Source organism: Cannabis sativa, chromosome X, assembly GCF_029168945.1.
Source record: "Cannabis sativa cultivar Pink pepper isolate KNU-18-1 chromosome X, ASM2916894v1, whole genome shotgun sequence".
In the NCBI taxonomy this organism is placed as follows: domain Eukaryota; kingdom Viridiplantae; phylum Streptophyta; class Magnoliopsida; order Rosales; family Cannabaceae; genus Cannabis; species Cannabis sativa.
Genome location: NC_083610.1, coordinates 44,096,539 through 44,113,187, shown reverse-complemented (window position 1 = coordinate 44,113,187; position 16,649 = coordinate 44,096,539). Strand labels below are relative to the sequence as shown.

The window sequence follows — 16,649 nt, the reverse complement described above, 5'->3', positions numbered from 1 at the left end:
TGAAGATGTTGAGTTCAGACTGAAGGGATTTCAGTATCATCTTCATCACCAGATTTGAAGAGAGTTCAGATTGAAGAAGTGTTGAAGAGAGCTCATCATTCACTCCAATCAAGGGTCTTGGTTGGTATGTGTATAGATTCACTGTATTTTGTAAAAGAGTGTATTGTTTACAATATTGTTAATTTTTGTAAGATACATCTTTGAATATAGTGAAAGTTATTACTCTGGTTCGGGGAGCCTAAGCGCTTGCCGCCTAGAATGAGTTTCTAGGGCAGGTGAAGCTTGTAAAATTCTGGTGTTGAATCTTTGATTTTGTTCTTTTTATATTCAAGCTTAAATTAAGATAAAATCAATCTAAATATGAAAAAGATAAGTTAGACAAGAACTTGGTGTTTACAAAGTCATGCAAGTTGCGAAATCCCATACCACCTTTAGACTTATATACAGCCTTAATTCGTTGAGAATAGTTAACAGTTTTTTTTTTATAATAATTATTAAATTAGAATGTTATCTTGGTAATTAACACTCTTTAACATTTCTAGTGTGATTAATGCATGCATACAAGTAATAATAATGTGGGTTGAGTTGAGACCGTATTGTGAGACGTAATAGAATAGTAAAGCATATCATCAAGATCTCAGATTTACAGAGAATATACATATTTAATATTCTTGTCTGTATTGCCATGCATGATCTTCAGTGTCATATATATATATATATTTTTTTTGAAAATGCTTCAGTGTCATATTTAATAGATACTCCATTATCATTAGTATTCTGAAACATGCACATAAATGGCTCATGAATATATATGATAATATTCATAATTATGAAATATTATTATTTTATATAAATTTAGTTTATGTTAGAAAATAGAAACGTAGGTGAATTATATATACCAAAATATTTACTATAGGAAAATTTTCTAATTACACATTTTTTTCTCTTTGAAGCTGACACTTTTATAACGGATGAAAATTGTTTTAGCTTGTTAGAATGGAGAAGTGTAATTGAGAAAGTAAATATGATGAGATGTATGGCAAGATATATGAAATTTCATAAATATCTTAAAAGTTAACTGATAATGAAATAGAATAGTTCATGTATCAAATAAATACTATTAACTTTCCACCAATAATCAAGATAGTAATCTTTAACATATTTAGCTAATACATAGAGTTTAATTCTCTTATCTATTTAAACTTTAAATAGTACAATTAATTAATGTATACAATATATAAAATGAATAACTACTAACTACTTATATAAGACTAGATGTTCATAATTATAATCAATTTTAACCTTCATACATGCATATATATGAAATGTGAATCTAATTATATATATTGCTTAGCTAATTCATAATTTCCTTCATCACCAAAGTTCTAGCCCTATTGATATTCACAAGACACAAATAAACATGCTCCTTCAACTCCTCCACATGTCTTCTAAACCCTAAATCACCCTTATTAATAACATCTTTAACCACCTCCAAACAAAAGCTATGCTCTCTCCTCTCCAAGAAAGACTCTAGGATTGTCTTGTTGTGCTCAAGCCCATTTTGAACTCGCACCATGAGCCTGCTCATCGTGTCGAATTCCCTATCCAAGATATAAGTTCCTTTAGCTGCTAAATCAAGTTGGTCTCCAACTTTTCTGAGAGCTCCGCTTCTCAAAAATGGCAAAGAGGAGAGTTTACCCGCCGTGCGCTTAATAGGGAAGCTAAAAAAGACTGGCCCTACAAAAACAAAACTAGCAGCATGAGCTGCTAGGGTTATGCAAATCCCAAAACCCTTTTGGAAGCACTTGATAATTTTGATCTTCTTTGTTACTTTCTTTCTCATCGATTTCAAGCGATGCAAAATCGAGGAACACTTCTCATGAATCAGCTTGAAACCGAACTTGTTTGGACTTGAAAATATCGAGTAATTTAGTTCTGAAATGATCAACTTGACATCATCACCATCACAATCTATAATTCGGTCGAACACTTGTGTTATGATGAGAAGGTAGGTGGATTGAATTTGGTTGATGCCCTTGAGGAGATGGCTACAAAATTTCGAAGCCTCAGCGGTTATGTCGAAGTAGTTGAGTAAAAGGGTTTTCAATTGAGGTATATTTTTGGAGAGTATTAGGGTTGATGATGATTCAAGAATACTAGGTATGAATTCTTGGCTTGGTTCTAGAAGAGTTTCAAAACATTTGTTATGGCATAAAGAAGAAGAAGATTGGTGATTAGCCTTGTTTAAAAGCTCACCAAAGGATTTAGTTCTTAATGCATTAACATACTCCTCATTAATTACGTTTAAGCTTTTGTCAACTTGTCTCGATTCCTTCTCAACTAAACCTGTTTAATTATAATATATACATATATATGCATGATCAGTTTTTATGTATATTCATCATGTTAATTTATACAATTACGCACGTCTATATAATTTGCATTAAACAAGAAAATACTAAAAATAAATAATTAAGTGAAATAAAAATATATCTCTAGGTATCATATTTGTACATGTCTTGAAACTCAAGTTTAATTATTAATGATCACAACTAATTAGAAGCAACAAATAAAGACGAATTAATAATGTACTTTTCATATACTTTTTTTTTTTTGCTTTATGATCAAAATAAATTAATTAAAAATGTATTTCTCTCCTTTTTTTTTTCCTGTAAAACTTATATATATTGATAGTTTTCTCTTTCATTTTCTGGGCTCATTTTCATATATAATATACAGATTAATATTTTGTATACGTATAGATATTATCAAAAGGAATATATCATTAATTAAAGAATTAAAAAGTTATTATAATTAATGTTATATATAAAGTACTACAATATATAAGGCTTAATTGGAAATTATATGGATTATATATATAGTTAACTTATTATAACAACTATAGCATACCTAATTTGACGATCTTTGAAAACTTCAGCTTTGCCCACATATTGAGCTATCAATCGATATGAATAATTCTTCTATAATTATATATGATATTTGTATATGTTTTACAAAAGAATATATACCCTAGTTCTCTTAAGGAAAATAGAGATTTTTTCACAACTCTCTCTATATTCTTTAATTTCTTTTTTTATGGAAATATTCTTTGACTTGCTTAAATATATAGATACAGTGCTATATGTATATATAATACTATAAATTTATATAAGATTGAATGTCACGCAGTCTATTTGATAACTCTTAAAAATTAATGATCTCATCCATAGAGATGCATAATAATAAGTTTGCTTCTCCAAGTAATTTTACAAAATTCAAGGCCAAATTTCCTAATTTAAAGCCAATCTCTTTTTCTTTTCATTCCTTTTCTTCATTAAATTTGTTACATGTCTCCCTCTTTTTCCCCTCTTATCCTCTTTAATTTTGTATATTGTCGTCACTAAGTTGTACAAATTTGTAAGCATACCAAATAAAAAGGGTGAAAAAGTACAACTTATTTAATGTCTTGTAGATATATTTCTATTCCAAATTTGAGATAACTATATGTTGTTCATTTATAAGACAAGACATTATTAAGAGCCACGTGATTTGGAATAACTTTTTAAGCGCGCTAAATATCAGAGATATGTATATGGTAGTTGAGGGTGGCCCTGGCTCCATTTAAATATAAATATGCCACTAGAATAAATGTAACGTCCTAATATTTTGCCTTATTTTATAAAGTGCTAATTTTGATGCATTAATTAAAAAGATTCAAAGCTGTTTGAAAATACACAGTGAATTTTACAATAAATATGCAAAAAGGTGAATGATCATTTATATTAAAACAAAATTAGTAGTTGAGTGTATTTTTCTTAAAAAAAAATTGTAACATCCCACTGAGCTCAGATTACTTTATTATAAAAAAAATAAAACAAAGGCTCCACCGGCGTTCTAGACCGTTTGCTCGTCCATAGCCCCTCGCAGTATACATACTAGAACTGACCCAGCTCATCAAACTTACATTCAATGTTCCCTATCTATTACCTGTAGGGACAAAGTAAGGGGGTGAGCTAAAAGCCAGCAAGGAAATGCTTAACATACAATAGCATTCAATACACTAAACATATCTTAAAATTCACAATAATACGATTCTTTATAACATTAACGTATCCAATCTTAACAAAATTATATGCCTTAGCTCATAACTGTAATTTAAATAACTCCAGATATGGAAAGCTATATCATATACCATATATTTGTACTAAACGAAACCATTGCATATATGTAGGGATCACAACCCCAACATTATACTCATAGCACAATCATAGCAATAATATATAAAAATTATTTCAATCATATCATGTCTTTACCATAACATTGGCATATCATAGCCATTGCTTACATAACCTGGGCCTAGCCTGGCCCTGCAATATCCTGGGCCTAATCAGCCCATATAATTACCTGGGCCTATGTAGCCCTACTATTGTTATAGGATAGGGTATCTCTATATTCAACCGTAACATCACTGTGTCATACCCTGCCATAACAATGTCATACACGAATCAGACAAATGTAGGGTAGGGTATCTCTACATTCAATGGCCTTACCCCGTATCATACCCCACCATGGCCCCTCATTTGTACCTGAGACGTCAGCATACAACATACAACATACAACACACCACATACATCATATAATATACAACATATACAACATACAAATCGTACCAACCATAATATATATCGATTCACAAATTCATATTATGTCCATACCACACATTCTCAGTACTATATACACATTCATAATAATACATCACAAATAATATTTCAATAGACAAATAATTTATATTATGCAATTCAACACATAAAAACTACTTAATTTACTTACCTCAAATCCCTCTGCTTAAGACTTGTTATCTCGTCACTACTACCTATAATAAGACATGGGTCAAGGCCCTAATATTAAAATTCGTACTCTTACAGTACAGCAGAAAGATCACTATTTTTGACGAACAACTACACTAATTCAGTAAAAGTTGTCTTCATAAAAATTATAGGAAATTCCATTATCTTTCCAATGATATAAATATCATTAAAAATGGATTAAAACTGAGGGAGTTATGATTGTTTTACTGAAACTATTTCTGAGAAGGAATATGGAGCAACGAACTATACGACTTAGCGAAAATATAAATTTTAGGCATTGAAAGGTTCAGAACTAGAAGATAATATCTTCATGAAAGTTTTAGGAAATTAAATTCCCTTTACAATGATACCAAAATCTTTGAAATTAGAATTATATTCAGAGAGATATTGTAATTTTACTAAAACAGTTTTGGAAGTTATTCAAGAAATGAAGCAAATGATACAGAAGGAAAATAACTTTTCGACATAGTATAACTCCGAATTAACGAAATGTTTCTTCATGAAACTTATGGGAAATCGAATAATCTTTGAAATCATATATAGATCATTAAAAATGGATGAGAATTGAGAGAGTTATGGTATTTTAAGTGAAAGTACTTTTTCTAGGAATATGAAAAAAATGATTTACAACAACATCAGAAAGATGATAATTTTCGATATAGAATATCACCGAAATGGTGAATAGTTTCTTCATAAAATTTTTAGATCATCAAATAAGCTTTCTAACGATGCAAAAATCGCTGGAAACTGATCAATATTGAGAGAGATATGACTATTTTACTAAGACAATAATTTTCAGAAAAAATAAAAAACGAGATTTCATAATTTAACTTAAAAGTTCACAACAATAAGTGGAAGAACTCTCTTACCTCTTGATGACTCTTCTTAAACAGTGCTAGATCTTGAAATCTCAAATTATTAAAATGGTGATGATGATCTCTGAAAAACCGTGTTTTTGCAAATGTCAATTATATATAAGAAAATATAAAACAGTATGCGTCTGTAGAAGCAGAAAGTAATTTTGCTACAGCAAAACAGAACAGGCAGAATATAAAATATTTGCAGAAAAATAAATAACTTGACACAAGAGATTTATACGTGTTATCAGTGTTCTCACGAACACTCCTAGTCCACGGGGCCACGCCCAGAGAATGAAATCAATTAATAAAGTATCAAAATTACAAAGCCAATTGACTTAAACAAGTTTAGACTCCCTCTAAAGTATTGCCGCAATCCTTTGTAATCCACTTTATGAATCTGACTTCTTGAAACACCTTCAAACCCGAACTCCCTTCGTCTTTGAAGTGTGAGTGCTTACTTCCTCCCGAAGTAAGGCTTCAATAAGTCTTCTTCCGAAGACCAAGTGCTTACTTCCTCCCGAAGTAAGGCTTTATCAAGTCTTCTCCCGAAGACCAATCTCTTGTTCAGTCAAGTAGTTCTTCAAAACCTCTAGGAAAGAGTAAGAACAGAAACAAACAACTAGAACCTAGATTAACAACTAGTCTCTCACAAAACAAAAAAACACTCTTCTCTTTAAAAGATAAATGCAAAAAAAATGAATAATGGAAGAGTTAATTCGAATGATTGCTCTCTAGGCTCTATTTATAGAATATAGAAACCTTAGAGACAGTCACAAGTTCGAATCTACAGCTGTACAAAAACTTTCCTAAAGAAACACGATCTGCTACATTAGATTCGGATGCTAACGCAGCAGATCAGACCAGAAACGGGAAACTTGCTAAAATCGGGTCCGATCCTCTATCAATGCTTGATTCCTGCCAAAAACAGATTAGATATTCTGATTGTATCAAGATACAATCAAAATCAATAAGGAAAAGACAATAATCAAAGTTTCCCTAAAAAAGACAACTTTCCAAAAGAGAATTGCTTCTCTTTTAAGAAGTTTCCAAACAAAGGAAAGTTCAGCTGAAAGTGCAACTTTCCTAACAAGGAAAAGAGCAACTATAAACCGAATTTATAAGGTAAGAAATCGGGTATGAATGCACAACAATCTTACCATAAAAGGAAAAAATATTTTGTGAACTAACTTGCCAAAAAAAGACTTTACAATCTCCCTCTTTGGCACTTTAGATGATCAAAATATTTTTAACATAAAGTACCTGCAAGATAAAGTTAGCCATAACAAATAACTACTCCCCCTGAGTATCACAATCGAAAACCAACAACAACTGAAGAACATGCTAACTTTTAAACCAAAATAGTTCACAAGTACCAAACACAACTCCTCCTCAAAAAAGGGTCCAGAGTTGATAAAAACAAATTGAATGCTCAATAAATATGCACATTAATTAAAAAATATTTTGACAACTAAATTGCCAAAAAAGGACCTAACAATCTCCCCCTTTGGCACTTTAGATAATCAAAATATTATTAATTGACAAACACCTACAAAACAAAGTTAGCTAAACAAACATAAAAACTCCCCCTGAGAAGTACAAAATTAAACCAAAATAAAAAGCTAACTTTGACCAAAGACGACGAACACAAACACAAACACAAACCTCAACTCCCCCTAGACAGTTGAGTATACAATTAAAAACCCAATTACTCCCCCTTTTTGTTTATCTATAAGGGTCAAAGACAAAAAGAAATGGAAATATAGAAATATGTCCAACAAAAACAAAAAGAAAGAAAACTTATGCCCTATAAAGCTTGATCAACGAGGACAGCTGCTTGGACATCTTTTGCTGAACCTCCTCCATGGCAGCAAGACGATTGGAGCAACAAGAGGAGCATTTGAGGGGGCTTGTTCGGATTCCACCATTTTCCTTGGATGCCCTAGGTTCTTAGTTTTAGCCATGAATTTCTGAAAGGAAGAATGAGAAACAAAGAACAAGAACACAAAGAAATAGGAATCGGGTAGCGAGGTTATGAAAATAAGAGACAAAGGAAGTTGATTTACATAATCATGTGAGAGAGGATCAAAAGAGGAAACCAACTTAAAAAGAGAAACTACCAGCCCAAGAACACAAAAGGAAACCGCCCCACTATCTTGCAAAAAAAATTTCTCATTTCCTTTTTTTTTTAAAAAAATAAAAATAAAGGGAAACTAAAAATACCAACATTATTTCCAAAAATATCATATTTAAGACAATCTTTCAAGATTAAAACACATTACCATATAAGAGATCAATCTTTAAATGGAAACATATCAAAATAAATCAAGAAAGAATAAATATTGATACTTACCAATTAAACACAAATTTCCTTTAGCCCATGAATCAAGTCACCAACACCCCGCTCTCTTTATTTATTTATTTTTTTTTTAATTTTAAAGAACCGAAAATAAAATAAAAGATGTACAATAAATATAAGAAATTCTAAACCAAGCAATTTAATCAAAAATCATTACAAATGACAAAAGTACATGTTATGCTTTCGAAAGAGAATAATTAATTAGTATTTCAATAACAAATCATACTTAATTGATGTTGAGGAAAAAGATATGCATGTTACTAACAATTGTGAACCAGGATTTTTAATTTATTTTAGTAGAGGAGACTTACAAATTTGAAAACACTTGTCAGACATAAGTGTGTGTAGTGAAAATAGGATCATTGTCCTTGGTAAGATTTTTCATTTTCGCCTTTTTCAGTTTGATCCCGCAACTGGATGCTATCACACCATACTAAAGGTAGCCCTTTTCTATGGTAGTGCATCCTCATCATAGTTGCTAATTACAATGTTCCAGCTTACTCAAAAGAAGGCTTTCACACCTCAGTATGGGTAGCTCTATTCCAGCAAGGGGCCTGACAAGCAACTGAAACAAAAATCGCTCAACTCTATATAAGAACATTATTTAATCCCAGACACAAATAAAAAGTAACATGAACCTTTTAACTCAATTTCAAAAAGTATGATAAAAATGAGATCCTAACTAATTATATTCCAAAAGCATAAACATAATTTGTCAAAATAAAATAAAAGAAGATTAAATGCTAGAAAAGATTAAACTTAACAATATTGTACAAAAAAATATGAACAAGAGAGATTAGACAATGCAAACTCCCAAAGACTTTCTGAGGGAGTCAAAGCGACTTGAATCTAGGGTCTTGGTGAAAATATCAGCTAATTGTTTTTCAGTATCAACATATTCTAATTGCAAAGATTTATTTTCAACAAGTTCCCTGATAAAGTGATGCCTTATATCAATGTGCTCTGTTCTAGAATGTTGAACAGGATTTTTAGAAATATTTATGGCACTGGTATTTTCACATGCAGAATGACAAGTAAGAATAGATGTGAGAGTATAGCAATTATCAGCAGATCTAAACCCTAGTAAAATACATTGTTTATCACTGTTAAGAACAAAACAATGATCATTGTCAAAATTGACGGTATACCCTTGATTACAAATCTGACTAATGCTAAGTAAATTAGCTTTTAGTCCCTCAACAAGCATAACATTTTTCAACCTTGGTAACCCTTCAAAATTGAGAGTTCCCATACCAATGACATTTCCTGTTAAACGATTACCAAACGTGACCTCACCACATTGTATTGGTCTGATATTCACTAAAAAATTCTTGTCACCTGTCATATGTCTAGAACAACCACTGTCAAAATACCACATTTGAGAAGCAACACTTTTATCAGAAAAACCAGCTAGACATTTTTCTTTTTCAATCCATTTTTGTTTCAAAGCACTATGTTTCTTTTGAAAAAATTTTAAATTACCAAAATAATTTGTTTTAAACATATTTTGCAACGTGAAACATTTAGGCCTGATATGTCCTTTTATACCACAAAAATGACAGATTGGAACAAACCTTCTTACCTGAGATCTTATCCTTTTTGAACTTACTGGAGACTTTGCTTCTGTAGACGACATTTTTGTTGCAGCAGATCTTAAATTTGCAGCATCAGGTAAATTCGCTGGAACACTAGATTTTACAAATTTTGTTTTTCCAGAACTTTCAGTACCATTTGATCCAAGACCAGCAAAGCCTCTTTGACCTGCATTCTGAACTTCCTCAAAAATAGAAGATCCAGGGTTAAGCATTTGAATATTTTTCTTGAAATTTTCAAGTTCCTTCTTTAATAGAATAATTTCTTCATCTTTTAAACAAAAATCAGTCTCAAATTCTTTAATTTTCAATTCAAGAGATTCAGTTTGATTAGACAATTGTTTATTTATTTTTGACAATGATCTATTTTCAGAAGTAACCTGTATCCACTTTTCATACATAACCTTGTAAGACTCAGCCAGTGACTCCTCACAGATGTCAGATTCATCAGAATCAGAATCAGAACTTTCTTTTTCAATGGCATTATTCAAACATACCAATCTTTCTTTCACCTGTGAATCACAAACAAACTTAGAAAAAACTGAGGTTAGTGTAACATTTTTAGAAATATCTTCATCACTATCAGTTTCATCGTCACTCCATGTGACATTGAAACTTTTCTTATTCTTTTTCAGTGTATTTGCACATTCAGATTGAATATGTCCAAAACCATCACATTCCCTGCACTGAATTCCCTTTTTGTTAGTCATTGAAGGTTTTGAAAAAATATTACCTTTGGAGAATTTTGGAAAATTCTTTTTGTCACTTATCTTTTTCATGTATTTTTGAAAGTTTTTAGTTAAAACATCCATCTCATCATCTTCTTCATCATCTGAAGTTTCTTTTTCAGCAACATTAAAAACAATACCTTTACCTCTATCAGCAATGGACTTGGGTTTGTCCTTCTGCTTGATTTGCTGATTCAATTCAAAAGTGCGCAAAGAACCCATTAATTCTTCCACCTTCATTGTGCTAAAGTCTTTAGCCTCCTCCATTGCTAAAAGTTTAGTATCGAACCTCTCTGGAAGAACTTTAACAATTTTTCTCACAAGAACAGAATCATCAAGTTTTTCACCAAGAGCAAAATATTCATTAGCAATATCAGATAGTTTTTCATAGAATTCAGTTAGGGTTTCATTATCTGACATCCTAAGATCATCAAATTTGGTCTGAAGCATAATATATCTAGAACGCTTAACATCAGATGTTCCTTCAAACTGAGTTTGAAGGATCTGCCAATCATCCTTAGCAGATTCACAAGAAGATATAAGCTTAATATAACCTTCACCTACTCCATTAAATATGGCATGTAAAGCTTTGCTATTATAAGCAGACAAATTATCATCTTCAGTAGACCATTCAAGTTCAGATTTTAATTTAGAATTACCTTCAGAATCTACCACAACAGGAGGAGACCATCCTGAAAGAACCATCCTTCATGCTTTCTCATTTTGAGACTTGATAAAGGCTCTCATTCTAACCTTCCAATAAGGATAGTTGGAATCATTGAGGAGTGGTGGGTGAACAATAGAAGTTCCTTCTGCAAAGGAAAACATATTGCAAAAACACAAGAAAACGTTAAAAGGACCACACTAAGAGTTTAGTGTCCCGCTCTGATACCAATTGAAAAACCGTGTTTTTGCAAATGTCAATTATATATAAGAAAATATAAAATAGTATGCGTCTGTAGAAAAATAAATAACTTGACACAAGAGATTTATAAATGGTATCAGTGTTCTCACGAACAAACCTAGTCCACGGGGCCACGCCCAGAGAATGAAATCAATTAATAAAGTATCAAAATTACAAAGACAATTGACTTAAACAAGTTTAGACTCCCTCTAAAGTATTGCCGCAATCCTTTGTAATCCACTTTATGAATCTGACTTCTTGAAACACCTTCAAGCCCGAACTCCCTTCGTCTTTGAAGTGTGAGTGCTTACTTCCTCCCAAAGTAAGGCTTCAATAAATCTTCTTCGGAAGACCAAGTGCTTACTTCCTCCCGAAGTAAGGCTTTATCAAGTCTTCTCCCGAAGACCAATCTCTTGTTCAGTCAAGTAGTTCTTCAAAACCTCTAGGACAGAGTAAGAATAGAAACAAACAACTAGAACTTAGATGAACAACTAGGCTCTCACAAAACAAAGAAACACTCTTCTCTCTAAAAGATAAATGCAAAAAAATGAATAATGGAAGAGTTAATTCGAATGACTGTTCTCTAGGCTCTATTTATAGAGTATAGAAACCTTAGAGACAGTCACAAGTTCGAATCTACAGCTGTACAAAAACTTTCCTAAAGAAACACGATCTACTACATCAGATTAGGATGCTGACTGTAACACCCTAACTAACTTAGGCGTATTACGTGATTTTTTAAACATGCTGTGCAGCTCGTTGCTAATCAACGAGGTTTATGGAAAAACGTGATTAATTAAAATTTTGCGTTTTAATTAAACTTATAAAACAGTATTACAAAAGACTCAGGATCCCGATTATAAAAATATTTACAAAAAGTTTAACTGTTTAACTGTTACATAAAAATAAAGGTCGTCTAACGACCAGTTACAAAATCAGCCTTGCTGTCCCGAGGATCGTACGCTCCAGGCCTAACCGCCCCGACATGTACAATCTCATAAGCTCGCTCACGGTCCATCAGCTATAGCCTTGCCTTTACCTACACATAAACGTAAACTGTGAGTCGACAGACTCAGTAAGAAAAGCATAATAATACTCATACATAATACTAACTGCCGTGTCCAACACGATACTGAGTCCCGCTACTGCCATGTCCAACATGGTACTGAGCCACTACTGCCATGTCCAACATGGTGCCGAGTTCGAACGTTCATAGGGACGGTACTATTGACACGTAACAACCCGATCGGTCGGCCGAACCGGTCATACTCGGCCGCCGGTCATACTCCGGCTCGTACCGACGTGTTACTATATCCTCACGATCGGTCGAACCGGTCATACTCCGCCGCTGGTCATACTCCAGCCTGTACCGACGGGATACGTCAATAGCACGGAACCACCAACCAAGTGTCGGCTGATCGGTCAAACCGGTCATACTCATTCTTGGTCATACTCCACTGTACCGACGTGACAGGGTTGGATGGTTCGAAGCCAACATACAACTAATGTAATCTAATAGGCTTCCTACATGCACGCTAAACATGTAATCTACATATGCATCTTGTTATACTAATCTTACGGATTCCGAATTCGGGTGTCGGTCAACCCGATTTGGAACTGAAGCTGAACGGCGGATTACTGGCTCCTAAACCATAAAAATCACAACGCTATAAGTGACACGCTAAATCACTTCCCGGGGACTAAAACTAGGAACTAAAAGTTTCCCTATCGATAAAAAACATGGCAATACCCCCTAAAACATAAAAACGAGGAAAACTAGGGTCCCTGAATTTTCCCAGTAGGTAAAATAGGCAAGTTGCCCAATAGGAATGCAGTTGGAAAATTCAGAACCCTCATCCGGAATTCCGGATGCACAACCGGAATTCCGGTTCCTCGCAGGCAGCAAACCCAAATTCTCATAACTTGCACAATTCAACCCCAAATCACCTCAAACTTTCCAGACCTGTTCTATACCTTCCCTAGAACATTTCTAAGGCCTAAAAACAACCCAGAAAACACATAAACAAAAATTACCATTGCAGCTCAAGCTTTGAGTTCTAAACTCAAACTTGAGCAAATCCACCTAACAAGCAATCAAACCAACTTAATTCTACATAATCAAGCTCAAAATAACCTCTGGAAACTCAAGCAAACATCCTCAACATCACAGCAACAAAATATAACCTTTTCTCTCAAAAATCACATATTTTTACATAGAAAACTTAAAGCTTTGCATAACCTATCTAACATGCTTCAACACAGCCCATTTTAACTTCAATTAACATGCTTTAAACCACATAAATTAACACAAAACCACAGCAGCAACAGCAACTATAAATCATGCAAGAATCATCATATTTTCATCAAATTTTCAATAAAATTCAAGAGAAAACTAAAGAAGCTAACCTAGCTTGAAGAAAGCTTGGCTTTGGATGAGAATCCACTAGAAAATCAAAGCAAAATCCACCCCTTTGCACCCACATGCACAGCCGAGAGAGAGAGAGAGAGAGAGAGAGAGGAAAAGAGAGAGAGAGAGAGTTTGAAAGTTTTGTAATTTTTTCTAAGTGTAATGCTTTGCAAAATAAAATAATGAATAAAGCCACTTAACATATACTCATTTCAGCCAACAATTAATCAAATAAACACTTATTTTCCATTTCATAAAATCACAAAAGACAAAATACTAATGGGGCAAAAAGACCATTTTGCCCCTCCACCATAAAATCACATAGATCACACTAAAGGGGTATTTTTGGGAAATTCTAAATTCCCGGCCATTCCCGACATTCCCAATGTCTAAAACCCGTCCCCAAACTACTAACATACTAAGTTGTGATTTCTACTGAGCCAAACGCCGAGTTCCAAAATACCGGGCACCGGAATTACAAAATAGGCAAGCTACTGAATAACATTAATAACAGTATAATAAATTATTTAAATAGCTATAAATAATTTCATAATTAATCATAAACAACTGCTAATTTCCAAATTAACTAAGCGGGCTTTACACTGACGCAGCAGATCAGACCAAAAACGGGAAACTTGCTAAAATCGGGTCCGATCCTCTATCAATGCTTGATTCCTGCCAAAAACAGATTAGATATTCTGATTGTATCAAGATAAAATCGAAATCAATAAGGAAAAGGCAATAATCAAAGTTTCCCTAAAAAAGATAACTTTCCAAAAGAGAATTGCTTCTCTTTTAAGAAGTTTCCAAACAAAGGAAAGTTCAGCTAAAAGTGCAACTTTCCTAACAAGGAAAAGAGCAACTATAAACCGAATTTATAAGGTAAGAAATCGGGTATGAATGCACAATAATCTTACCATAAAAGGAAAAAATATTTTGTGAACTAACTTGCCAAAAAAAGACTTTACAATCTCAATCTTATGTTGATGAAAATCATGAGTGTTGTTTGGCGAAGAGAAGGAAACAAGAAGGAAAATTATAAATCTTTGATAGATAGCGAGATGAATAACTTGTAGGGTATAGGATTTTATGAGTGTCTTCTCTAAGAATTGTGTTCAGGCTGAAAGAAAGAGATTGAGATTGAGTTTTATTTTTCTTAGGGTTAGAGGCTCTGCATATTACGTATCAAGAATGTGATAGATTTAGGTTTTATAATCTAATTAAACCTATAAAAGAAAATAATAAAATAACCCCTACAATCTGATGCTAATTTAACTCTAAATAGAATAATTAAATAAAAATCTTATTTGTTAGATATAAGTTTTAAATTTGAATTTTAAAACTTAGGGTTTCTATACTAAACTTAACAGGTCGTCACTTTGTAGCTTAATTTTGACCCCAATAAAGTTAAAATTACGATAAATCTATTTCTACATAATTGATAGATCTTTGAATTATCTTTCCAACGCCACTGAAATCACCTCAATCCGAGCTCTAGAACTCCAGATATGATAGTTTTAGTAAAACAGTTTTTAATCCTGCGAATTTATCCAAACCTACGAATTTTTAACATTAATTCTACAATAATGTTATTTGATATCACTTATACCATTAATTAAAATCCACTAAATAATTTATAAAACCCTAATAAACTTTCATATTGGGCTTTAATTTAATGATTACCTACCTTGTAAAAATACCATAATATTTTACTTTCGTAGTTAATATAACTTTAACTCTCTCTAGAAAATTGGTACAATAATCTAAGCAATAATCTCAACTCACTAACAACACAAATATATAAGATAATTATCCTCACACAATTAATATCCCAAGGAGAGAAAAAAAAATTAAATACTATTTTAATCTGGATATTACATTCTACCCTCCTTAAAAGAAATTTCGTCCTCGAAATTTAACTTACCAACACTCGGGGTGTTGAGTCTTCTGTCTTTCACCACTTATTGCATTACCTCCTTATCTACAATATATATGGACCCAATAAACATGCATTTAACCTATGTCTTATCAGTCAATCCATAACACATAAAATATACACAACTTAATTAAGTATTATTATTTCTCCATACATTACTTAAATACCAAAATGTACTCCATCATAATAACTTACATATACATGCTTTAAATACATAAGTTTTGCAATCACATGCTCGTAATATATGAAAAGTTTTTCTTTCTCTTATGACCATCCTTACATGCCATTAAGAGTGAAACTATTTATTCTTCTATGAGTATCCTTACATGCCATTTAGAGTAACACTATTTATTCTCTAAATGAACATCCTTACATGTCACTTGAGAACACATTATACAATACAAAATAACCAACACAAAGAGTAGGGTAGAAGACCTTATGCAAACTTGTCTTTAATCATTCCCATTCTTTAGTTGAATGTTATTACCTATAAAAATCTTACTTCTCTACCTGATTTTCTACTATAAGGCTATAATGTCGTTCTTTCAATTTCATAGATGTTACTCACTCATCGATAGACACTTGTTCCATGACACTTGAAAATAAACATTTAAGCTCTTTAAAAGGTCTTATATATATAAATATTTAATGATCCATTTCGACCACCTTTTTGTCTAACATTCACTTCTTGATATCCTTTATCCATGTATTCATTGCACTTGTCACGCCTTCCCATTTTCCTAGGTAACCGCTGTCGGTTCCTTTTGTAGTCTCTTTCTTGTATCACTCTATTGTATTTTCTTTGCTAATCTCTCCTATGGTGCTTGGTCCTCCATTACCCCCTTCAATCAAGTTGACTTGATTATGAGATTAGCTAGTTTTCTATACTAACTTTTATCTACTTTGGTATTATCTTGCTATAGTGGTGAAGTTTGAATCTGTAATGCCGATAGATTCTGATAGTTATGTTCAATGATTGCTTCTTCTAATATACTAGC

The 16,649-nt window shown here is 32.5% G+C and overlaps 1 protein-coding gene across 1 annotated transcript; it reads right to left on the bottom strand.

The window, feature by feature from the left end:
* Positions 1 to 1,225: 1,225 nt before the first annotated feature.
* On the bottom strand, positions 1,226 to 3,016 carry LOC115719480 (UPF0496 protein At1g20180-like). The gene is made up of 2 exons (XM_061106426.1): positions 2,911 to 3,016; positions 1,226 to 2,346 (listed from the first exon to the last, which is right to left on the bottom strand). The coding sequence occupies exons 1-2, from the start codon at positions 2,948 to 2,950 to the stop codon at positions 1,355 to 1,357; spliced, it is 1,032 nt and encodes a 343-aa protein (XP_060962409.1). The 5' UTR covers positions 2,951 to 3,016; the 3' UTR covers positions 1,226 to 1,354.
* Between the last annotated feature and the right edge of the window lie 13,633 nt (positions 3,017 to 16,649).